This window comes from Micropterus salmoides, unplaced genomic scaffold (assembly GCF_014851395.1).
Source record: "Micropterus salmoides isolate LMB-PRFRI ecotype aquatic unplaced genomic scaffold, ASM1485139v1 Ms_hic_scaffold_13, whole genome shotgun sequence".
In the NCBI taxonomy this organism is placed as follows: domain Eukaryota; kingdom Metazoa; phylum Chordata; class Actinopteri; order Centrarchiformes; family Centrarchidae; genus Micropterus; species Micropterus salmoides.
The window spans coordinates 18,015,645-18,039,484 of NW_024040374.1; the positions used below are offsets into that span (position 1 = coordinate 18,015,645).

The 23,840-nt window shown below is 39.8% G+C and overlaps 3 protein-coding genes and 7 non-coding genes across 14 annotated transcripts in view; all 10 read left to right on the forward strand.

Moving 5' to 3' along the window:
• osbpl9 (oxysterol binding protein-like 9) overlaps positions 1 to 4,344 on the forward strand; it is a 30,923-nt gene extending 26,579 nt beyond the window's left edge. For all 5 annotated transcript variants that reach the window (XM_038715916.1, XM_038715917.1, XM_038715919.1 and 2 more), the window contains 10 exons: positions 63 to 148; positions 269 to 449; positions 839 to 923; positions 1,242 to 1,352; positions 1,457 to 1,520; positions 1,617 to 1,757; positions 1,876 to 1,954; positions 2,163 to 2,254; positions 2,368 to 2,503; positions 2,758 to 4,344. In XM_038715916.1, coding sequence (XP_038571844.1) covers positions 63 to 148; positions 269 to 449; positions 839 to 923; positions 1,242 to 1,352; positions 1,457 to 1,520; positions 1,617 to 1,757; positions 1,876 to 1,954; positions 2,163 to 2,254; positions 2,368 to 2,503; positions 2,758 to 2,832 — 1,050 coding nt within the window. In that variant the 3' untranslated portion in view covers positions 2,833 to 4,344. The remainder of the gene's footprint in view (positions 1 to 62; positions 149 to 268; positions 450 to 838; positions 924 to 1,241; positions 1,353 to 1,456; positions 1,521 to 1,616; positions 1,758 to 1,875; positions 1,955 to 2,162; positions 2,255 to 2,367; positions 2,504 to 2,757) is intronic.
• Positions 4,345 to 7,076: 2,732 nt separating this feature from the next.
• LOC119901422 lies at positions 7,077 to 7,158 on the forward strand. The gene has a single exon (XR_005444199.1). It is a non-coding gene; the product is annotated as a small nucleolar RNA SNORD74 (small nucleolar RNA).
• A 428-nt stretch (positions 7,159 to 7,586) lies between these two features.
• LOC119901427 lies at positions 7,587 to 7,653 on the forward strand. Its single transcript, XR_005444204.1, has one exon. It is a non-coding gene; the product is annotated as a small nucleolar RNA SNORD75 (small nucleolar RNA).
• A 761-nt stretch (positions 7,654 to 8,414) lies between these two features.
• Positions 8,415 to 8,497, forward strand: LOC119901429. Its single transcript, XR_005444206.1, has one exon. It is a non-coding gene; the product is annotated as a small nucleolar RNA SNORD79 (small nucleolar RNA).
• Positions 8,498 to 8,660: 163 nt separating this feature from the next.
• LOC119901424 lies at positions 8,661 to 8,742 on the forward strand. Its single transcript, XR_005444201.1, has one exon. It is a non-coding gene; the product is annotated as a small nucleolar RNA snR60/Z15/Z230/Z193/J17 (small nucleolar RNA).
• A 133-nt stretch (positions 8,743 to 8,875) lies between these two features.
• LOC119901423 lies at positions 8,876 to 8,956 on the forward strand. The gene has a single exon (XR_005444200.1). It is a non-coding gene; the product is annotated as a small nucleolar RNA snR60/Z15/Z230/Z193/J17 (small nucleolar RNA).
• A 772-nt stretch (positions 8,957 to 9,728) lies between these two features.
• Positions 9,729 to 9,792, forward strand: LOC119901426. Its single transcript, XR_005444203.1, has one exon. It is a non-coding gene; the product is annotated as a small nucleolar RNA SNORD78 (small nucleolar RNA).
• Positions 9,793 to 9,964: 172 nt separating this feature from the next.
• On the forward strand, positions 9,965 to 10,038 carry LOC119901421. Its single transcript, XR_005444198.1, has one exon. It is a non-coding gene; the product is annotated as a small nucleolar RNA SNORD47 (small nucleolar RNA).
• Positions 10,039 to 10,871: 833 nt separating this feature from the next.
• tor3a (torsin family 3, member A) lies at positions 10,872 to 15,978 on the forward strand. The gene is made up of 6 exons (XM_038715921.1): positions 10,872 to 11,347; positions 11,547 to 11,669; positions 12,519 to 12,784; positions 13,529 to 13,704; positions 14,348 to 14,472; positions 14,771 to 15,978. The coding sequence occupies exons 1-6, from the start codon at positions 11,116 to 11,118 to the stop codon at positions 15,016 to 15,018; spliced, it is 1,170 nt and encodes a 389-aa protein (XP_038571849.1). The 5' UTR covers positions 10,872 to 11,115; the 3' UTR covers positions 15,019 to 15,978.
• Positions 15,979 to 17,283: 1,305 nt separating this feature from the next.
• calr (calreticulin) lies at positions 17,284 to 23,186 on the forward strand. The gene is made up of 9 exons (XM_038715926.1): positions 17,284 to 17,559; positions 18,076 to 18,177; positions 19,230 to 19,433; positions 19,822 to 19,916; positions 20,186 to 20,395; positions 20,555 to 20,668; positions 21,183 to 21,326; positions 21,546 to 21,638; positions 21,841 to 23,186. Exons 1-9 carry the CDS (start codon positions 17,466 to 17,468, stop codon positions 22,048 to 22,050), a joined length of 1,266 nt encoding a protein of 421 aa, XP_038571854.1. The 5' UTR covers positions 17,284 to 17,465; the 3' UTR covers positions 22,051 to 23,186.
• Positions 23,187 to 23,840: the final 654 nt, after the last annotated feature.

A 23,840-nucleotide genomic window follows, 5' to 3' on the forward strand; every position in this document is an offset into this window, starting at 1 on the left:
GTCTTTTGAACAACCCACGCAGCTACAGTTTTAACAGTTTTCTCCTTCATTATATTTCACAGGTGGTCCTGCCTACCTTCATCCTAGAAAGGAGGTCTTTGTTAGAAATGTACGCAGACTTCTTTGCACATCCTGACTTATTTGTAAGGTAACGGTCATCTCTCTCATTACTTCAAGCTATTGTATCACAGATATATACAAGTATATAAAAAAATTCAGAAATGGTAAAACATTATGTAGGTTAACTCAATCTTTGGACTTCCACTAGTATCGCTGAGCAGCCGGAGCCCCGGGAGCGCATGGTGCATGTGGTAAAGTGGTACCTGTCAGCTTTCCATGCAGGGAGGAAAGGTTCAGTGGCCAAGAAACCTTACAACCCAATCCTGGGAGAAGTCTTCTACTGCCACTGGGATCTACCCAGCGAAACCGAGGAGCCTCCCCCCCAAACGGTGAGACCGCATGCCTCTGCAGCCCTAGTTGGTTCTTGACTACTTTGGACAATGAAAATTAGCTTTTGTGGCTGAAATAAAATCAGCTGTGGTACTGAATCTCATCTTTTCACCACAGATTAATGTTAAACAATGCCTGATTTATTGCATTTCAAAAAATATGAACTTAATTGAACAGACTGGTGTCCACTTTATATCATTATACAAACCTGTGTTGTAAAATAATTTTAAAAATATACCTTTTATAGCACACACCACCACACCTTCATTTTAATGTTGTTTACATAGTTACAAAATTTATTGAGTTTTTCATATCTTGTATATGTGTAACATGAAAAAGCGCCATTCTCTGTCTATTCTGAATCCGTCTCCTGTCCTCCACCCTGCAGGAGACGGTATCGGACGGTCCAGTTCCATGGTCCTCAGCAAACAGTGTGCAGTTTGTGGCAGAGCAGGTCTCTCACCACCCACCCAGTGAGTGTCAAACCATTTTCTTCTGAGCAATAACACAGCACTTTTTAAACCATTTGACATGTAGGCTCAAGAAAACCCTGATGGACACTGATCATTTTTTGAAAGTCACCATGAACCACTAATTTTTTACATCATTTTAGAGGCTAAAATACTTGGAAAGCAAAATACAGGCTGTTGATCACATGTAGACTTATCTTAATTTTTTAAATATTAATGAAATTGTTTGACAAAGTTTTAATGGCGCAAGCTTATTGCTTGTTTGCCGCATTTTCTCTTTTACTGAGTTGTTGTCACTTTATTTTCTCTCCTCTTTTTTAGTTTCTGCATTCTATGCAGAGTGTTTAAGTAAGAAGATCCAGTTCAACGCTCATATCTGGACTAAGTCTAAATTCTTAGGCATGTCCATAGGTGTCCACAATATTGGCCAAGGTACTCGAGAGCACCTCTTCATACACTCCAAAATCTGAATCTTGACACACTTTACTGCCACAACTTCACATGGTTGTAATAATCATTCTCTGGTCTTGTTTTAGGTTGTGTGTCTTGTTTGGAGCACGATGAACACTACATCCTCACCTTCCCTAACGGATATGGCAGGTGCGTGTTACTGTAATCCTACCGTCTGTCCGTGTCACCAATGAATCACATCTGGTCATTAATGTGTGCTTCACTAACTCGAGCCTGTCTGTCCAGGTCGATTCTGACTGTGCCGTGGGTGGAGCTGGGTGGGGAGTGCAACATCTCCTGCTCCAAGTCGGGCTATAGTGCTAACATCGTGTTCCACACCAAACCCTTCTACGGTGGAAAGAAGCACAGGATCACCGCTGAGATTTTGTAAGAGGAAAATGGTTGCACAATACAACTGAAATCACATTTTACAGTCTGATATTGGATGAAAGACCCTGCCCTTTTTAATGAAATATATCATTATTGTTTCCTTTTTGTCTTTCAGTCCACCTAATGATAAGAAGTCTTTCTGCTCCATTGAAGGAGAATGGAACGGAGTGATGTATGCCAAGTGGGCAACTGGAGTGAGTCCTTTATTTTCATTTTCCCCATTTCTCTTCTCTTTTTTTATTTGTCGGTGGGGGCTACATATTAATGAAAAATTACTTGAGGCACAAAAGCAATAACTCATTAGTTGAACCAAAACAAAATGTAGGCATTCGTTGCACCGGGGAATAACTGCCTAAAACAAATACATGCATTAATACATAAATGTGTTTATTGTGTTTCTAGGAGAACACAGTGTTCATAGACACTAAGAGGATAGGCATCGTTAAGAAGAAAGTGAGAAAGCTGGAAGACCAGCTCGACTACGAGTCCCGAAGGTGAGAACAGTCTTGCGTATCATGGGACATAGGACCCAGAGACAAAGTCCTTCACTCAGAAATAAACTTTCTTTGAGTGTTTGATTTTCTTCACCCCCTTTTTAATTCATCAGATTGTGGAGAGATGTGACATTGAACCTGAAGCTGAAAGACATTGATGCAGCAACAGATGCCAAACATCGGCTGGAGGAGAAACAAAGGGGCGAAGCCAGAGAGAGGAAGGAGAACGAGCAGCAATGGGAGACCAGGGTGAGGCTGTCTGCCTGTTCTTCACCCACCACAAAGAACATGAACATAATGCTCACAAAATGCTAAGGCATTAACATGCATCTTTTGCATCCCATCCTTGAAATGTGACAGATCAAACACCTCTATTTCACCAGTAGACAAGGATCAGTGTTGATCAATATCAGAAATGTCAGATAATGTTGTTGTTTTATTGGATCTTATATATTCGTTTCAAACATTTGAGTCTAATTGTTATTGCTGGTGTGTTTCTGCAGCTATTCCATGAGGACGGGGAGTGCTGGGTCTACGATGAGCCTCTATTAAAGAGATTAGCCTCTCAGAGGCACTGAGAACAATGTGCACACTCTGATACACGCACATACATACATATGCATAAAGAAATGCACACACAACAGAGTCTTCATAAGAACTCTTTTGCAAAACCACTTCTTTTCCAAGCCTTGGAATGACTGATGATTGAACATGTACACAGCTTTGCATTTGACTGTAAAATAACAATATGGAAATGAATGAAATCCAATGGAAAAGCATCTAAGATGTAACATGAAAATTAGTAAAGCTCCTCTCCTTATTTGGGCAATGTCACTTCCACCGATACACACCACCCGCCACCATGAGACTCGGCAGCGCAAAGTGGAGACGGGAGGGTCGACGCGTCTCGTCTCACAACTGTGTCCGTCAATTTCACGACCGCACCCTTCATCAGCTCCACAGGACGAGCCAGAGCAGCACTCGTTTCCCTACACAAACGGTTTTTAATGGGGTAGGGGGGGGTAGCAAGGGGTGTGTGGTTGATGGTGTTCAAATCAAATAAATAAATAAAAACGGCGCTCTACATCTCAGGGAATCTGGTGACTGAGGAATGAAAGCTGCTGCCCCCTCCGAGAGTCTGACAGCCTTATAACGGTGGAATGGATGAATCTTAAAGCGGCGGAGGAGGAATTCTCCGCTTGCCTGCAACTAGTTGTAACTGTTGTTTATATACATATGATGGATATATAAATATATATTCTTTTTTATTTTAAATGCTCTTGTTTTTCTTTCTGGCAATAGTGTAAAATATTTGAGAATATAAACTTGATGGCTTTACATCTTTAGGAATCATTCCATTCACCCTTTTGAGGTTTTGTTCCCATTTAAAATTAACTTTGTGACTCTTTTTGTTTTTGGCTCAAGTGTTAACCAGACAACGCTCTAAATAAGCCATCTGAACAACCTGATTGGGAGAGTCATGATAGTTATGGAATATATGCAATATAGAGATGTGGGTGTCGATTATGCCAAAAAGGTTTAGATAAAAGGCTCAAGGGGTGTTGATCTGGACAGAGAACAATCAATCCTCTAGAAATGTTTCCATGTTACCTGAAGGCATTTATGAACAAATGATTGTTTACATATTTTTGTCTTTATAAATCACTGGTCCATGATGAGGATGTGAGACTAGCTCTGAGTCTGCAAAGTCTCCCTTTTGTTCCACACATCACCTGTTTCATCTCCAAACACACAGATGTCGAAGTGGACTCCTGGATGGTAAACTCTTGTCTGAAAACGATGAGCCAGAGTAGACTTTTGAAACTGCTGCTGTTTCATAGTGCTGCTAGAGTCCAGACTGTGTGCTACCGGGTTCAGTTTTCTTGTAAACTGCGTGTGATTTTTGTCCAGTGTTTTTCAAGATGGCAACCACATAGAGGGCAATATTTATCCTACTGTACACCTCTGCTTTTTTGAACCATCATTCATTCTCTTATTTACAGCTACATAGTTTGATCTGAATGCAATGATATTTGGATGAAATGGAAAAATAAAGATTTTACCTGAAAATGCCCAAGAATATCAGTTAATGCTGTAGAGTCCCTTGTTGTCTTTCTGGTTAACATTCGAGATTTGATTATTGTGTGTTCTAGATATTTTGCCTGTATGAAAAGTAATCTGGTTGATTTAAATGAATATTAAAACCATTTAATGTGGTGATGGGCTATATAAAACAAACATATTCCTAGTGTTTACTACACATAAAGTGACCATACAATTTAAAAATCTTGATACCTGTATTTCAGCTGTTGAATTTAACCCTCCTCTAAAGCGTACAAAAATGCGTTTAGAAACAAGCCACATGAAATTCGAGTCCAAGCTAAATTTGAAGCTATTGTTTTGTTCCTCCATGTTTTGTCTTTGTAAATTATATTGAATCGAGGCCTTGCCATACATTTCAGTATCACTCCGTATCGCCTGATGGAGCGCTATCAAAATGTATTTTTTATTTCATTTTGATCATAACAATTGATTGTATCAGATTTTCCTGTTTATTGATGCATAATATTAAATCTCCATGAGTGTATTCCTGCAAGATATTGTCATGGTTATTTCAGACAAGCATGCAGGGTGAACATGCCATCCCTGAGCATTGCTGTTAGGCCCCCACCTTATGTGTGTGTGGATGTACCCTGTTAACCCTCAAGATCCCATTAAGTACAGTGCACATGGCAAACTACAATGTTCAAAACAAATAAGGGAACACCTAATGATCACAGTGTAACATTAGGGAAATCAATCTATCCAGTTAGGAAACGTTTGCTATTGTGAATCAATGTCACCTGTTTTGGTGCAAATAAAAGTGACAACAGGTGCACTGGAGAGGCAACAGCAAGACAACCCCCCAAAGGGAATTTCGGTTTTGCAGGCGATGGCCACAGACAATTGCTCTCTCCTTATCCTTCCTGGCTGATTGTTCTCTAGTTTTGCATGTTGATGGTGGCCTTGTCACTACTGGTAGCATGAGGTGGTACCTGCAGCCCATTACGGTTGTACAGGAAGTCCAGCTCCTCCAGGATGGCACATCCATAGTGCTGTCACAAGAAGGTTTGGTGTGTCTCCCAGCAGTCTCAAGAGGATGGAGGAGATATCAGGAGACAGGCTGTTACACAAGGAGAGCTGAACAGCAACAACCCAGCAGCAGGACCCGCTCTTTGTGCGAGGATGAACAGAAGGAGCTCTGCCAGAGAGAGAGTCTGGGAGGAGATCCCCCAGGACACCATCTGCCTTATCATCAGGAGCATCGCCAGACATTGTGATTCAAGTGTTCCCTTCATTTTTTGAGCAGTGTATGTAACTGCCTTATTCATCCAGCGACCAACCTATATGTTATAAGAACACTAACTGGTCATCTCAAGTTTTCTGTGTGTCAATTAGATTATAGTAAGCGTAGAGATCATGCACCATGTCAGCACAATAAAAACTTAAGTAATCTTTTTAAAACTAGATTTTTTCGCTGGAAATTGGTACCTTCCCTACTAAATTCTATGCACTTGATAATTAAATTATTGAACTCCAATAAATCTAGGGCAGTTGGCAACTTTGAAATCCAGCCTTTGCAAGTACACTAAGCTCAGTAGCATCATTGTCAGAAAATCTGATACGCATCAACTGTAGATTCAGCACAATTATGAGTAAACAGAAAGGGATTATATTTTACATTTTAATAAGACAAAGTTTAAATTGAATTCACAACACACACACACACACACACACACACACACACACACACACACACACACACACACAGTGTTTATTATTATTATTTTATTTTAACACACACAAACACACACACTTCCCTGCGATGGTCTTTCGCCCGATGTAAATTGGGATTGGCTCCAGCCCCCCGCGACCCTGTATGCAGGATACGCGGTTTGACGATGGATGGATGGAAACACACACTTTTACTGTTTTATTTACTTTATTTAATGAACTGTATGAAATTAATTGTAGGCTACTTTTGTATCATAAGCTGGCAATATTGTTGTCTGACATTCATGCCAATAATGCTGAATTGAATTGAAGTTTACTTTGTGCAATTTCACAATGTACAGTGTAGTTAACGTTGAGTTTCAGTTTATTTAATTTACACTGACCAAAGAAAATAAAAATAAACGTAGGCTACCTGTAGGTCCATATAGTATTTTCCCCCCCTAGAACTTTCAACCGCATGTAGCAGAAGGATTTAACTTAGCTCAGTAATGATGCAAACTCCGTGCACTGAGGAAGATGGTGAGATGGGGTTGAGAGCCCCAGAAACAATAATTAACCCTGATGGACCCGAGTTAAGATTGTTTTAGTCTAACTGCTGTTTATAATGTCAATAAATAAATGGCGGTGAATTAAAAAATAGTTATTTTAATATTTTGTTTTCAACATGACCAACAGGGGCGCTAGTCGTTGCATAAATTTTTCCCATCATCCTTTGTGACATCCCCTATAAAAAGGCTGTGCACCGTCTGTCTGGCCTCACTCCTCGTTTCATGGATCAGGTAATTATGTTTTTTCTGTGCAAGTGTGTTTATCTGCTTTACTGTCGTGAAGTTATTGAGTTTTTAACTTTGAAAGCGGGGTATTACATGCATATAGTTATTCTTCTAAGCCTGTGCTGTGTTTTTTTTCTTTAACACTTCTTCGTGATTGAAATAATGTGAATTACTATGAAGCACGTGGCGGAGGCCTTCTGCTTCATTGCGCATGTTGCGATGCTAACTAGCGAGTCTTTCACTATTATTCTACAATAACCTAGCTATATCACTGTCCCATGAATACATGATGAAATAAATGTTGGTAGGGACATCTGAGTAAACCTGAAGAAACGCCAACTCTTCTGACCACATGGGACAACGTCTTAAAATAGCTGTAGCCTAACGTTAGCTTTTAGCTAACAGCTTCTGTGCTGTTAGCTACTGGGTGTAGGCCTACAGCTTATTTTTATCCATAACTTGATATTTAAAACCTTAAATAACTTGCGTAGATTAAAACTAAGTTACTGACTGTATATGTATCGGTCTTTTGTTTGCAGGCTTGTCTACAGGCTCGCTATAAAATGAAGATGGACGCCACATGGTAAGGAACCATACGTTGCTTTGAAAGTTAAAGTAGGCCTATATGCTGCACTTTCTTTCATCAGATTAAAAGCCTGCAAGAAGTGCAACATTAACAAGTGCTTTCCTTTCTTCAGGTTCAGGAAGATCACTTTAAGTCTTGAACTGCATAAAGTGTCATGCTGGTGAGTTAAATAAACCCAAATCTACTTAATTTAACACTAAGTCGGTGATGATTTTGTATAAGAGTAGTGGACAGAAGTGATTTCTGAGCAATTTCACCCTGAGACTTGACACTATAGTGTGTTTGCACTGTAACACATGTACCAGTATTTTACTAAAGTGCATCTCCACAGGCCTCAAGACACAAAGCACTGGGAGGCACTTGAGCAGGTGAGGATCAAGTTCTGAATGGTAGTTAAGATTGCTTTATGCTTCTCTGAGGTGTCCGGAGTTGTTGCTAACTCTCACAACAGTAGATGTCTGTGCTTGCATCACACCTTAGGCAGTAGTTTAAAATTGTGTCTGATGGCTGTGCTTGACCCCACTAAGAATTGTAGTGTTAGGTAGTTAATGTAAAGACTGACTTTGTGCCGTCGGTATGGCAAAGGAGATTTAAAATGCACACTAAACATAACTTTAATCAGTTATATCATATCAAATTGACATCCGTGCATGAGTCCCCTCAGTTGTAGACCCATGGTTGAATACACTTAGCTGTTTGAGTGTCTAATGGATGCAGAGTAACAAATTGGCTGTACTGTCTGCATTGCGACACCCAGAGAAGCATCAGTCTGTCTTGGGTTGCAAGTCTTCCCTGTGCTGCTGTGATGACTCTTATTTGCTACTCTCGACAAGATGGATGACGATAATCTCAACCCACCAGTTGATCTATCTGAGGCACAGAACTTGAGACCTAGTAGTTCCTAAGATGTGTTGGCTTGCTAATTTATGTTGTGTTCCTGTAGGTGCACTTGGATTGGCTAACTTGACCAGTCAGCACCTGGAGCAGGTACTGGGACAACCTATGTTTGCTTCTCAATCTCAACACAAACTGTCAATGATGACTTTTGTTTACAAAACAATGGGAATCTCTCTGAAAAAGAATGAAAGATTACTTTTAACTGATGCAGTGCTGTTTAAGAAATGCCTGCATACTTAAAATTTGGGCTTATATTAACATTTGGTGTTTGACTTTCAGATGGCTCATCATGGATCCAGACTTAATATTCTTGGATTAAAAACAAGTGAGTTTAATTTTGTGCTCTTAAACATCCCTTTTTAATAAAACAAAATGGCCTGACTCAATGATGAGTGCATAGTTCAGCAGATGAACCATGAAGAACATGTATTGTCTTTCGCTCCTAGCTGAGATGTCAGCTGTTGATACTGGTGAGGCAGCTTAATTTATGAAGTGATTACTAATTGTCTACTCCTTTTTCAGAAGCTGTCTGGCAGTACAAAAAGCCAAAGAACGGTGAGTTGGAAGTCAGACTTGCAACAACAATGACACTTGATACAATGATGAGTGCATAGTTCAGCAGATGAACCATGAAGAACATGTATTGTCTTTCGCTCCTAGCTGATGTGTCAACTGTAACTGTCAACTTGTCCCTCAAGTGTTTGAAGCATGTTAATGACAAAGGTCTTGTCTTGTCCCATCCAGATATGTAAAACATTGCTGTCAATCATAACAGCTTTGTGTTGGTAAGTGCATTACATACTTGGACTCTAAATCAAATATCATTCAGATGTGATGAATGTGAATCAGGTCTCTGATCCAGTTGAGGAAGTTAGTCATTTATTCTGATCTGCTTTGTTAATAGTGAAACAAGGTTCTTATAGATATAACATAATTAACATGAAACTGTTCTGACTTTGCAGAACAAGTGGGATTTACTCATGAGGACAAGTTGACTTGCAAGCATGGTGAGTATTGATGCAACGAAGCACATCAGACCCAGATGACCAGTAGCATGACTTATCAAACTTGAGTCATGTTTTTGATATTAAACTAGTAGCGCTTCTGCACAAATGAATCACAGCTTGGTACCAAAATTGAACCATCTGGGTCTGAAAGAGTTGCACATGTAAGTTGGATCTCGGTTGCTGTCAACCCTTATTTGATCCCCATAGACTGACCTGTGTGATGATAAGTGAAGACTGACTATAAACTATGGAGTCACTTCAATTAGCTCTAGCTGATGTGGTCAGTGTGACTGTTTATCCCACAGTTTGGTGTGCATATTGACCTTATGCTATGTGTCTCTTCAGGTTACTATTCCCTTCAGAGGCTCATTTGAAGAGCAAATGAGATGGACTCAGGTGAGACTGCAGGTTTTGCAAATACAAAATGGCTGCTATGGGTTCAGTGATGTATTGACAAATGTCTGACCTGAACTAAAATGTGGACAATCTGTTACTGAGTAACCAAGTGACTTGAGCTTTAATCAACCAGTCACGGACTTGTAATTTATATATATATTTTTCCCTCCCATCTCAGGAAAGAGCTGGATCTCAGGCTGACCTCTGGTAAGCAGGTGTCCATGTTCAGTCTTCAAGATTTCTGATTCTGTGGGTGACATCTCACAATATTGGCCACCACCTATGATGAAAAGATTCTGCCAAATGATGCTCATGATTATATCCCTTACCGTTCCATTTTTGTCTGAGGTTGTGTGGTCTAAACAAACTTCCTGTGTTGTGGTGTTGGTTCTGATTTTAATGAGACATGTATGTTCTCTTAATGATGCAGTGAAGACCTTGGGCCCCATGGTGCAACCTGGATGCTATCCTCAACTGAGTAAGCTTGCAGATTTACAAGAGTATCATGATGGGGGTGGGGTAGGGAATTGCCCTGTAATAATTGTTAAACCTTCTTTCTCAGATGCATTGCTGTTTGGATAGTGACCAGAGTCTGAACAACATCACTATGAAGTACATGTGGTGTAATGTGTCAATAAATATTAAAACAATGTTTCTTTGTCTTTTTTTTTTTTTTAATAGAGGACCAATTAAATGGCACTGGTAAAGTGCACATTTTGCTGTAACATGGTGGTACAAATGACTGTGTAAAGGTCTTGGCCAACACCCTACAGGCTTCTAGTACATGATGGTCACTAAATGTACTCGGCCAAATACACTGATGCAGATCAGCCAGAAGGATGTGTCATGAGCTAGATGTCGGTTCAACAAAACTGGACAGACTAACGATATGTACTGAATGGAAATAACGCTGTGAAGGCAGAGGTAAAGCCGACTAACCACCGCGGGGTGGCGCTGTCGCATTTGGATTTCAAACAGCACAGCTGAAACAGGAATTTCATATAAAAACATGTTTTATTTGTCATCGAACAAATAAGCCTACAACCGTCTGAAACTGTCACCAAAATACACTGTGTAAAATCCACTTAGGACTTTGTCCATGACTATCATAACATCACGGAAATGACGCAACTAGCAATTGAACACTTGCGGTTTCATTGGAGTCTCTTTGCCAAATATGAGGAGTTTTTGTACACCTGGGTGTATCAGGGGCGGGTGCAGTGTTCACACTAACTTTAACGGCTATGTGTCCATTTGATTTACTCCATATAAGTGGAATGTAGTAAATGCCCCGAGGTAGGCAATAGCAATCCCTTTGAAGACTGGCGGAGCTAAGTAGCAGTACACGCAAGCAAAACGAGCGCCCCTCTTTCGCTGCCCAGGCGAGAGGGGGTAAACATCCCACACTCAGCAGGTCGCCAGGTTTAGATGGGAAAGCGAGATCGGGACGCGGCGTTGTCTCGTTTCCACCGCCTCGGACCAGCCTTTTCACTCATGTTTGCGCGGTTGTTGCTGCCTTTGCTCTGGGCTCGGTCCGCGGAGGCCAACTTCTTCCAGTTCGACAGAATTTCCAATGTTTCCACTTACTATTTTAATTATATTTATTGTAATATATGGGAAGGCGATTGTCAGCCCAACCAGGATGATGCTACACAGCAAGGTAAGAGGCATGAAACGATACAGCAACGAAGGTATTATGTAACGTTAATACTGGACCACCATTTCTATGCTGTCCTGTATAACGCTAGCTGCATGTCACATAGAGCCATTTCTTGTTGACATACATGCTTGACTCGTGATATGTGTTATTACTAAGTGGTTACAGCACTGACTCGTTGTTTTGCTGTTGATGTGAGCAGTTCCTATCAGGGACCTTTGGGCAGGTTTCCCTCAGGACTACGTTAGCCTGCTGCATCAGTGGTACTGTAGCCTGGGCCAGTGCTGCGAATCTGGAGACTGCAGGATTACTAACAACATTACAGGTATCACACTCCAGCCCTGTGGTTGGCATGTCTTATATGGCCCTGTGCATGAGTGTGTATTATAATAATGGTATTTACAAGAGGTCAGACTGATGTGTAATTCAGCTTTTCTCCAAACCCTGAATTTTAATGGTTTAATTGTGTTTGGGAAAAATTTTCACCCTAAGGAAAACAAAATGATAAAGAAAGTAAAGAATTCTTTATTATTTTGGCTTTAAGATTTGAGTTTGGACCAGAGCACAGCTGCTGCTTGGCTTCATTGAGTTGTAGAGAGACTTTAGATGATTTAGATTAACTCCAATGAATATGTCTGCTTGACTGTAGCAACATGCTGTTTATGCTGAGCAGGACTGAGATACATGGAATAGCTTCTCAACCTAAATATAATTTCATGTGCTCTAGCAACAAACCGAGCAAAGACTACTGCATATTATATGGCATGCATGATTATGCCAATCACTCCAGGTTATAGATAGCGCAAACTCCCTACAGCTGTCCTCCTGTGTTGTATTATATATTTAATTTAATGTTTAATTGTGTTGCTTTGTACCTTGTGACGACCTGCAAGGGACAGATGGAAAATAGCCTTTGGGCTAAATCTGGCATATTTACATTGCTGAAAAGCTAATATGTTCATTAATATGCACTGTCCCTTAAATAAAAAATAAAATGAAATTTTAAAAAGCATTTTGGGCCCTTAAATGTATAAGCAGGTGAATCACATATTTTAAAGAAACACATATATATATATATACTGTAAAAACAAATTTTAGTATTTAGGCAGAGCGATGCATCTGTGATAGGACTGTTATCTTACAGTGTCATTTTTAAGCGTGCGCTCATGTGCAGGTCTGGCGAGAGACCTTCAAACAAGGCTCCATGGGCAGCACCTGGCTCAGTCTGTGGTTCTGAAAGCCATCCAGGGTTTTATCAACAACCCGGAGTCCAACAAGCCACTGACACTCTCATTCCATGGCTGGTCCGGCACCGGCAAGAACTTTGTGGCCCGGATCATCGCCGATAACCTGTATCGTGACGGGGTGAAGAGTGAGTGTGTCCGACTGTTCATCGCCCCGTTCCACTTCCCACACGCCAGACTGGTGGACACGTACAAGGTAAGACATGCAGAGCCCTCTTGGCACAGAGTTGCTGGCAGTGGTCTTTGGGACCCCCGCTTGCGAAACGACTGTGTGTTGTAATGCAGCAGAATGAGGAGTGCTTCAAATCAAACATTGACCTTACAAGTACTAACATACATGGCTTTTTGGAACCTGGTGTCTCTCCAACCAGGTCACAGGACCCATTTAAACACATTTTTACACAATGACTGCATTAGATTTCCAAGTACTGTTGACACAGTAGCCTACATGTGGACTGGATTTCTGAACATGTGTGCCATGTATCTCTCTTATAAATTAGATGTAGTTGGTTAAAGGTTAATAATAAATTCTAAAACCCACATGACTGAAGTGAGATGGAAATTAGTTTTTAACCTGTCTCAAAAGTAAAATTAATAAAAAAGTAATTTCTATATAGAGCAAAAACATGTTTATAAAAGATAAATATGGCTGTACAAGACGTAGCAGAGTACAAATTCTTCTGCTTTTTTCTGTAATGTTAATGTCAGTTGGAATTAGTTATTTTTATGGGGTTTTGGCTACAATAACAGCGATAATTTACTTTAATATCTTTCTTTATAAAATGTGAAACTCAAATTATTTATTTCACTTAAAACTTAAGCTTTGCTTGTCTTGAAACATTAACAGAGTAAAAAGAAATGTTGTCTTCATTTTCTTTTCTAGATCTAGAGATTTTAGTGATTTTTTTTTTTTTCATTTGGTCTTCCTCCCTGTATCCAGGGCCAGCTGAGAGAGGCGATCCGCGACATGGTGTTGCGCTGCCCTCAGACTCTGTTTATCTTTGATGAGGCTGAGAAGCTTCACCCAGGTCTCATCGATGCCATCAAACCCTACATGGATCACTATGACAATGTAGATGGCACCAGCTACCGCAGAGCTCTCTTCCTCTTCCTCAGGTTGGTTTATATATCAGGCACGTCCTGTCTGTTGAAGCTGGAAAGTCACTACCACTCAGAAATGTATTGCAACCTCTGGCCCAGGTACTCTGGCAGCTCATCTGCGATGAAAGATGTTTCTCCCTCTGTCTCCATTAGTCCTCTTTGTGGATTTTTCATGTTTTCAATTACTCCAATTTCGGTTGACGGATTATCTGTAAAGTCAAATATAGAAACCCATTTTTCACTACATCGTTGTAATACAGTGATATGATGGAGAGGGATAAGTAAAACACTATGGTAAGTTAAAATATACAAAAGCACATGTTAATTAATCATGTTGAATTTATATTAAACTACATTTTCAAATACATTTTTTTGACCAACTTAAAAATAGTAAAGGAATTTGTATCACAATAACGAGGTAACGCTAGTTAAATCTGAAGTTAATGGATTTAAAGATGATAATTATTGGTGAACCCTAATCTGTGATAATTTGTCCAAGAACAATCTATATTTAAGAAAACAAACATGAAAAAATCTCCTTCCACGACCTCACGGTATTGATGCAGCCACCCAAACCAGACATAATCAAATCCTCCACAGATGTCAACAGGTGGAGAGTTTTTACATTATGGTTTTGACGTGCCTGTTGTCTCTACAGTAATATTGGTGGAGCAACGATCAATGATGTGGCGCTGGACTTCTGGCACTCTGGTCAAAATCGAGAGGACATCGGTATGGAAGACCTGGAGCATCGACTACGAGCAGAAACTATGGAGTCTCAAGGTATGCTGCAGTGCTGGCCTACTTCGGCCTGGGCAGAAAGTGTCTTTGTCTGTTACTGAGTGAGCTGCACACCTTTTTTTTTAAAGTTCCTTAACTGTTTTAATTGACCAAGATAAGTAGCTGAAAGCTGCATGCATAGAGCTGCAGACTGGAGTGTTGATTCTAGCCGGGATCAGTGTTACCAGCAACCCTCTCATATTACAGCGAGTCTTTTCTATCATAATATCAAACATTGGTTGGTGTAAGTTTAGTTGTGTAATTTTCTTAGCATTTTGTCTCTATGGTTCTCTTCGCCCAGGTGGGTTTGCTCAGAGTGAGCTGATGTCCGGCCACTTGATTGACTTCTTTGTGCCATTCCTTCCTCTGGAGTACCGCCATGTCAAGCTCTGTGCACGGGACGCCTATGCAGCACGAGGTCTGGAGACGGATGAAGCTACGCTGGATGAGGTGGCCAAGGCGATGCTGTATGTCCCCAAAGAGGAGAGACTGTTCTCAGCCCAGGGATGCAAGTCCATACCCCAGCGGATCAACTTCTTTCTCCCCTAGAAGGAGAGACAGACACAGAAAGACAGAGAGACCTGGAGGGAGGTGTGAGATTGCTTTACCAGCCCATCTGCATACAGAGCCACAGAGGAGATGTGTCTTCTCTGCTCTGCGTACTCTCCCCCCACAGACACAACAAGTGTCTGTCCAGGTCCCTCAGAGAAGGCCAGGGAGCAGGGCAGATCCAGTATGAGAGGGGAAAGCAGCACAACCCACCCTGCAGACATGAATAGTGCCAGACGGTGATCATGTGCAGTGTGGAATCCTCACAGTGTCAAGACTGATAATAGAAGACTTATTAGTGGTTGTGCAGTGTATGTCACAGAAGAATACTCATACATTTTTGTCACACTATATCTGTTCACCTTGGCCAAAGTCTGAGATGCACTTTTTTTTTAAAATGTTTAGATGAGGTCATTCTTCTTGCGTTAGTATTTGCATGTCAGACATTGTGCTGATAGCACTGATTATTTATTGACGTGCCATATTTGAGCATTTTTTGTGGGGTTGTTTGAATGCACATTTGGTGGTACTGTAAGCCATTAGTAAATATTAAATGGTACTGTGGTGGACAGTATGAAGTGTGTAAGAGCTAACGTACATGGTGCTGTGGTGCAGATGTTACTTGAAATTGTTACTGGAAAACATGTCAAAAGCAATTTAATATTTTTTTTTATTGTCAGTAATTTGATTGTTTCATATAAACCTGATACATGGTTGTTGTCTTCATTATTACATAATATACTGCTGTTTTGGGGCATTGTTAGTTAAATATATATTTTTATTCCCTGACTTTCTTTATCGCTGTCATTCATGCATTCACTTTCACATACACTCACTGGGTCTGAGTTGATGTGCTTTAGTGATTTTGTTAGCTAAAGCTCAGCGTTATCACAAGAAGAATGTGAAAAGAAATGTCAAAAATGGTTTAAGAAAATAAAAATTCACAGTAAATCAACAAAAGTTGTTTTTATGGAATTATTTAAGGGGTTTATTTTGTCAAAAAAAATATTTGTTTTACATGGTGCATACCTCTTATCTTTTATTTCTTTAAATAGTGGAAGCACGTCATGCCGGGGCTGGTAAACTAAATCCAACAGAAATCAAGGATTTGTTGATTAATCGATCAGCAGAACAGTAACTGGCTACAATTTGATAATAAATTATTACTTTGAGTAATTTTTTAAGCCAAAATACCAAAATGTTATTGGTTTCAATCTGCTGTTTTGTGTAGTTTCCCTTGATAGTAAATGGAATACATTTAGAGGCTGTAAGAAATTATTGTAAGCATTTAACATTATTTCTGAGAGTCAAGTTGCCAGATCGACCAATCGACAAAGTAGCTGATTATCAAAATAATTGCTAGTTGCAGCTCTACACAAGTCCAAAAGTCTCCCTTTGCTCGTTGTTACTTCACTTGTTGATGTTTGTGCTTCACTGTGCAAAATGATACATGTGCAGACTTTGACACAAGCAGGACATGTTAAAAGTTTCTATGTGCTCACCTTAATCTGAGTTTAACAGTAGTTTGTAAGCCAATCATGATCCAATGTGCAACTGTGTGTGTGGAAATTTGAGACCTCCACAACACATACACAGATTTTTCATATTCATACATTCTGGATTTTTTCATTTAGAGAGAATTAGTTGTGATTTTAATAATTCTTAAGTAGTTTAGTGTTTTTTTGTGTGGAAAAAACTGACAAATTATTGTTAAAAACAGTATTTTTACATCTTAAAACCATAGGTCAAAACATGTCTGGAGAGAATCTTTAAAATGGACAAATGTGTTTTTCATATTTTGAATTACTTGATTTAATTTGGCTTCAGATACATCTTTTAAAAACTGTGATATTAGGTAGGTAGGTACACTTATTTTCACAATAGGTTATATAATGAAACTGAGCTTTGTACCTCCCCTCTACATAGCAGACAAGCGATTATAAAAATGGTAAACAGAAATACACACTATTCAAAGATCAATGGAGCAGTGCTGAGGATGGATGTGAGTTTAGGAGCCTGATAGGTTGGGGGGAAACATATCTGCTGATTTTACATTGATTTACCCATGCGAATTATGATTTTATTCTCCATACACACTATCTCACCCACGACGCATCACCCTTCCTTGGGTAGGTATCAAGCAAACGCGTGGTCTACTCCCATTGGCTACAGCAAGCATTCGTCCAAATTTTCCCTCCTCCGATTGGCCGAAAGGGATAACGCTTCCTTATTGAGTTTCCGAGCCGACGTCCAATCAGATTCAGACATCTGTTCCGAGCCGAGAGGAGAGCGGCGGCAGCGTCTCTGCCCTTTTCACTGTAACATTACTGTATGAGAGACTGGACCGACAAACAACTCCTGCTGTACGGCGTAGATAGATTATACAGACGTATTTTATAATAATAGTAGGTTAGCTTTGTATTTGGCAGGGGCTTCAGCTCGTCACAATGACGGCCCTGTCGCTGCTTTTGATGGCCGTGTCGGCCGCCTCTGTACTGGCCGAGTCCTCTGTGTACTGGCGAGAACAGTTTGAAGATGGAGGTGAGGACATTCACACAGAATTTTACATTTTTATTATTTAACTGTTTTGTTGTGCTTCTCTGAAACAGTTATATATCAGATATGATGCTATTGAATAAGTACATGAGCGCCAAATGTGGCTATTCTTCATATTGTGTTGTTGGAATGATTTCTTGACATGACAGCTTAAGATTTTACCTTTATTCCTGTGATGCATTGTCTGCTATGTGCTCCTACATTTAGTCTACATGGGAACCATTAATCGTTTGACCCCCCCCCCCAAAAAAAAAACTCTGTCTGTCTCCCCATCCCCCTACTTCACATCCCTCCCCTGGTCATTCACTGTTACCCTTCTTTACCTAGCTGTTTTATTTCATCACCAGTCTCACTACACACACCACCATGTACATAATGAAGGCAGCCACATAAAACATGCCCAATACGGCGGACACATTCCCAGTGCCCCTGCATCACCAGTGGCGAATTAGCAGCTTGTGAGTGACCGCTGAGCAGCTGAACCTACACTTGTTTCTGCAGATACCTGGAAGAGTCGCTGGGTGGAATCCAAGCACAAGTCAGACTATGGCAAGTTTGTCCTGACTGCAGGAAAGTTCTATGGAGATGCAGAGAAAGACAAAGGTGAGTGGAAAGGTTATTGAATCCACCCTCTGTGGATCTTCCTTCATTGTTTTACGTGTTATGCTGTGTTTTCTTTTTTAGAATAATGAGTATGTATCCTCCATTTGTCTGCAGCCTGTGTTAAGAAGGTTTTCATTGTGATCTTTAAGATTAAAGAGAGTTGTAAGAGGACTATTTTTCTTAAAGCTAGGTAATTTATTTTAGAAGTATTTTCTATTGAAGTTCTCTTTACATCCCGACTGCAGTCTATAAATCAAATGCTCTGACACAAAAAAGACAAAAAAAAAATCTGCTATCTGTGATAACTGTAATAAACTCATTCAATCATTTAATTCGGCCCAAATGAAATGATTAAATGAAACCTACCTGAGTGCACTCTACCTTGCACTCTCTGCACATGCAAATGTATTTTTTGGGAGTGGCTTTGGAAGGAGACCTAAAGGGAAGGGTGGGATTTGTTGGATATTTCAAAATGTAGATGTCTCTTGGTTTCTCTAAAGTTGCCTTCCCCAGCTATAATTCTTTAGTTACACATGTGCTAGTGGCACGATACTGAGACGGGACGTCACATGGTGTTATTCAAGTTTGAGAATTCAAAATCTACACAACTCACTCTCCTTTGATGTGGAGTTTAGAGCTGCAAGTGAATGACACTTTTTAAAGTTACACTGGAGTTCAGAAAAAAACTGAACTAGTGAGTAGAGTCAGTGGGCTTGTATGTCATTGTTTTTTGGGGTATTCTACCTAAATGAGATTACTCTGAATGTAGGGCTTCTAGCTGTGGATCTGAGTGTGTGTGACCACAGCCCAATCACTGTGGGTGTTTCAGAGTTGTTCCATTATTTACTGTCTGTGCGGCAGCTCCAGTATTTACCTCCACATGACATCATCACAACAGGCTGCCTCTCTGCTGTGCGACTTGAGACGAGATGTGTTCAAATTCACAAATTTAAACTAACCTCTCCAATTTTATAGAAACAACATGGATGAATTGCACTTAACGCTGGATCGTCCCTTCAAACTATAGCAATAACATTTCATTTCGCTAACAGGTCTGCAGACGAGCCAGGACGCCCGCTTCTACGCCTTGTCATCCCGTTTTGATGACTTCAGCAACCAGGGCCAGACTCTAGTCATCCAGTTCACTGTGAAACACGAGCAGAGCATAGACTGTGGTGGAGGCTACATTAAACTGTTCCCCTCTGACCTCAACCAGGAGGACATGCATGGAGACTCCGTCTACAACATCATGTTTGGTGAGTGTGGATAGTTTCCAAACTCTTTTTTTTGTTTATTTTTCAGTAATTACAGTACCAGTCATCAAGCACAAGACCACAGTCACCTTCACAATGTTGGAAGATACGTGTTCGTGGCATTTGTCTTCTCATTATGTTTCCCCACAGTTTTACAGGTCTTGTTGCATACACAGACAAATAGACACGAATGAAACACTCGTGATTCACAGTCTTCCTAAAATATGCCTATAATATAACATTTTGTGAGGCAAATGGAATGAAATGTTGTTGTTTTTTTTCATGTTAGATGGATTTGAGAGATCCCTTATCCTTTTGTGTATTCCCGAGTTTCTACTCTTAACTTAAGGATTGGATTCCACATTTTGTACTTATTTGTTTGCTTGTTCAGGTCCTGATATTTGTGGCCCTGGCACAAAGAAGGTTCACGTCATCTTCAACTACAAAGGCAAGAACCATCTGATTAACAAGGACATCAGATGCAAGGTGAGATGTCAATAAAAGGTTGTTGTTCTCATATTTACTTGCGGAAATGGCAGAAGTTCTTACTTATTCCAAGCTTTTTCTATTTTCTGTTGCATGAAGAAATTGGTCCTAAAGTTTATTCCAATTCATTAGCCTTCTCACCAAAAACCAAACCAGCAAGGACACATATATATATATATATATATATATATATAAACACATAACATGTAATTCACTGGTGAATAAAAAGCAATCAGAATAGCTGCTGACGTTTCTTTTATACATTGCAGGATGATGAGTACACCCACTTGTACACACTGATAGTCAACCCTGACAACACTTACGAGGTCAAGATTGACAATAAGAAGGTCGAGTCCGGCAATCTGGAGGATGACTGGGACTTCCTGCCTCCCAAAAAAATTAAGGACCCTGAAGCCAAAAAGCCAGAGGACTGGGATGACCGGGAGAAGATTCCCGACCCTGACGACAAGAAACCAGAGGTCATTCTGCTTGATTGATTTTTCACAGACCTTTTAAGCAAATCATCTTTTGCTCAACATTTTGTGACTATTTGTGTGAAACCCATATGTCCTTTTTTTTTTTTTTTTTTTTTAAATGCCTGTTGTGAGGTCATGTCTTCACCTGTATCTCTTTGGTAGGACTGGGACAAACCTGAGAACATCCCTGATCCTGACGCTAAGAAGCCCGATGACTGGGATGAGGAGATGGACGGAGAGTGGGAGCCGCCTATGGTTGCTAACCCTGACTACAAGGTAAACAGCAAATATTCCCACTTCATGCAATAATAATATACAATGTCCAGTCAATAGGTTACACTATTGCTGTGTATTCCCCATATAATGCCCCTTAAAGATTAGCAGTGGAACAAGACATTTAAAAATCTCTGTTTATTTTTTCACCCTTCGAGATGAAAATCAGTTATGCAACACTACATCGGTCAGTCACTGAGTGAATAAGTTAGTAAGTTAATAAATAACATAGATTGTTTCAACATGAGTAAAGCTTGAATTGTAACTGTGCTGAAAATATTTACTTATTATAAAATACGAGGAAGCACGTTGTGCTTGTCATTTTTCACATCCCTATTTCTGAGGCATTTTATGAACTTTGACAAATTATTGCCCCATTAACTTCTTCACCAGCCGGCACAAGTTAGTTTATATGTTATTTATTCAAAATAAATTAACTTCATCAGCAGACGTATTTGCATTTGTGATTCCTCTGACATGAACTGTCTGGCTTTCTGTGTCCGTTTGCTGTCAACAGGGTGAGTGGAAGCCCAGCGAGATCAACAATCCTGCCTACAAAGGCAAGTGGGTCCACCCTGAGATTGACAACCCGGAGTACACAGCTGATTCTGAGATCTATAAATACGACAGCTTCGGCGTGATTGGACTAGACTTGTGGCAGGTAAGGAGATACTAGTCGACTGTCTTGTTTACAGATTGATGAAGAGTCAATTTGCTGAAAGTAACAAGAAACTGGTATTTGTACTTTAATTATATCCATTCAGGAATAGGATTATTTTACTTGCACAGTGTGTATTAATTTGTGCACAACTGGGTTGGCAGTGCAAAATTGTTACCTCATATTAAAATGTGCATTACTGTTAACTACTTTTTGATGTAGGTCAAGTCTGGTACTATCTTTGATAACTTCCTGATCACCAATGACCCAAAACTGGCAGAGGAAGTAGGCAACGACACATGGGGTAAAACTAAGGTAAGCACAAAACTTTAATCTTCACCGGTTTTCAAATCTCATGTAGGCATATATGCTGCTCATTCATTTTGAGTATTTTGAGGTGTGTGTATATACCCTAATTTCATTGCTTGGTGGGTGTAGCATTAAGTGAAGTTGTCTGTAGACAAGTGCTGCTACAAAGGAACGACATATTTATGACTTTAATTTTCATCCTCTTCAGGACACAGAGAAGAAGATGAAGGAAAGCCAAGAGGAGGAAGAGAGAAAGAAACGTGAGGAGGAGGACAAGATGAGGAGAGAAGAGGCGAAGGAGGAGGAGGAAGAGGAGAAAGATGAGGAGGAGGAAGATGAAGATGAAGAAGAAGAGGAGGAGGGGGAAGAAGAAGAGGACGACGACGGCACAGACTCTAAACTCAAGGATGAGTTATAAACTCCATGTGGGAACTGCTCAGAAAATAACCCGACTGTGTCAATGAGCCATTGGAACAAGGCTGGAGACTGAGATGATAGACCCTCATGACTGACACCCTGGGCTGGGGGTTGGGTGGGATGGGGTTTTTCATTTCTTTGTTTGTTTACAAAGTAAGGCAGTAGGTGAAAAAGGGCAATTATTGTTCTGTTTCCATGTGCTACTACTACTACTACTACTACTATTATTATTGTTATTAATATTAAACGAGGAATAGTGATAGACAAAATGAAGATGTAACGAATGTCAAGACAGGAAATCATAAAACAAAATAGTTTCGCAGTTTATACTCAACAGAAATTTATAAATTGTCCTTTTGTGTTCTGCAAAAACTTTTTTTTTAATGAAGTATGTTGTGACATGAAATGCTATATTTGGTATGTGGATGAAACCACAAATGTTTTTGTTTACCTCATGTGTTTTGATTGTCTTATTAATCTGTGTGACATGTTTTTTTTTCGTGTTTGTTTTTGCTATCTTTTGCAGTCATTCAAGTCACTCACAGGTCCTCTTTTTTTTTTAAAAGCTATGTCAATCTCAAAGGATTCAACAGGTTAGACATTGTTATGCAGGGTGCCTGCTCTGATTCAAACAAGAGTGCATCAAGACTGACTGTATATCTGATAACCTACTCAAAAAGGCCGTTGTCCATTGGGTGGTAATACGGCGCTTTACGGTGAATCGCTTGCATAGTTTTGTACTGTATAGTTAACACTTTTTCACTTCAGTACACATACAGTAGTCTCGTGTGTCTAAATATGCTGTGCTCAAACTCCGATGTACATTAGGGGCACTCAGTAGCAGGAAAGCTTCCATTCATTTGGTACGCGTTCACTTTAGATTTACTCGTAGTCGATGTACACAACCTGTTTCCTCATTTCTGATGCTAATATCTCTGCACTGCTGAACCCCAAACCCCTGTCCCAAACAGCCTGAAAGATGATCCTTTTGTAAAAGACACATTTTGTACTAATGGTAGTAATTGAAGTGGGAAGGTTTTCATGTTGCTGTGTAAAAAAAAAAAACAAAAAAAAAACAACAACCCCCAAAAGACAGGGGTTCTGTCCAATTAAAAACAACCAGAAATACAATGAGCAGAAGTCGTCTTAAATTTTTTTTTCTTATATTTAAAGTGACTATTACTATTTTAATGCCTGCCTTTATGTGGATAACACAGGCCAGTAGGGCTTATTTGTTTACTTGCTCATCTTTCTGATAGTTACATTCCACCTCTGCCATAAAGACAAACTTGGGTATTTTCATTTTATGATACCTTATCTCTTCTTCACAATATTTCAGAGTGAGGGATATAAGCAAAAATGCTTCACTCTGTTTTATTTCAGAGGGAATGTACTTTTTATTCCACTACATTTATCTGACAGCTATAGTTACTTTGCAGATTTAGAGTTCAAGTATAAAACACATGATCTTATAAAATTGTGTGTGGATGAAACAACTCAACAGTATATGAAGTAGTTAACATTAGCTCCACCTAATGGTAGTAGATATTGTGAAAAGGCCTTTTAGCATACATGTACTTCTACCCAAGTGAGATTTTGAATGATATTCTTGCAATGGAGTATTTTTAAATTGTTGTCAGGGCCATTGGTGTTTTACTGGTCATGTTCTCAGCAGTGTTTTCTTGGCAACCTGAAAGTTTTACTTAAAATTGAAAACCCTATACATGGTAGGTACTTTATTTTAAGTCCAGAATTTTTAGACTCATTATATTTAAGGTACATTTGACAACT

Excerpts from the sequence above, each read along its gene's own strand:
- calr (XM_038715926.1), top strand. The coding sequence starts at position 17,466 with ATGACGGCCCTGTCGCTGCTTTTGATGGCCGTGTCGGCCGCCTCTGTA. Across the intron at positions 17,560-18,075 it reads AGAACAGTTTGAAGATGGAG|ATACCTGGAAGAGTCGCTGG; the intron begins GTGAGGACATTC and ends TTGTTTCTGCAG. Across the intron at positions 20,396-20,554 it reads CTGACGACAAGAAACCAGAG|GACTGGGACAAACCTGAGAA; the intron begins GTCATTCTGCTT and ends TCTCTTTGGTAG.
- tor3a (XM_038715921.1), top strand. The coding sequence starts at position 11,116 with ATGGGAAAGCGAGATCGGGACGCGGCGTTGTCTCGTTTCCACCGCCTC. Across the intron at positions 11,348-11,546 it reads GGATGATGCTACACAGCAAG|TTCCTATCAGGGACCTTTGG; the intron begins GTAAGAGGCATG and ends TGATGTGAGCAG. Across the intron at positions 13,705-14,347 it reads GCTCTCTTCCTCTTCCTCAG|TAATATTGGTGGAGCAACGA; the intron begins GTTGGTTTATAT and ends TTGTCTCTACAG.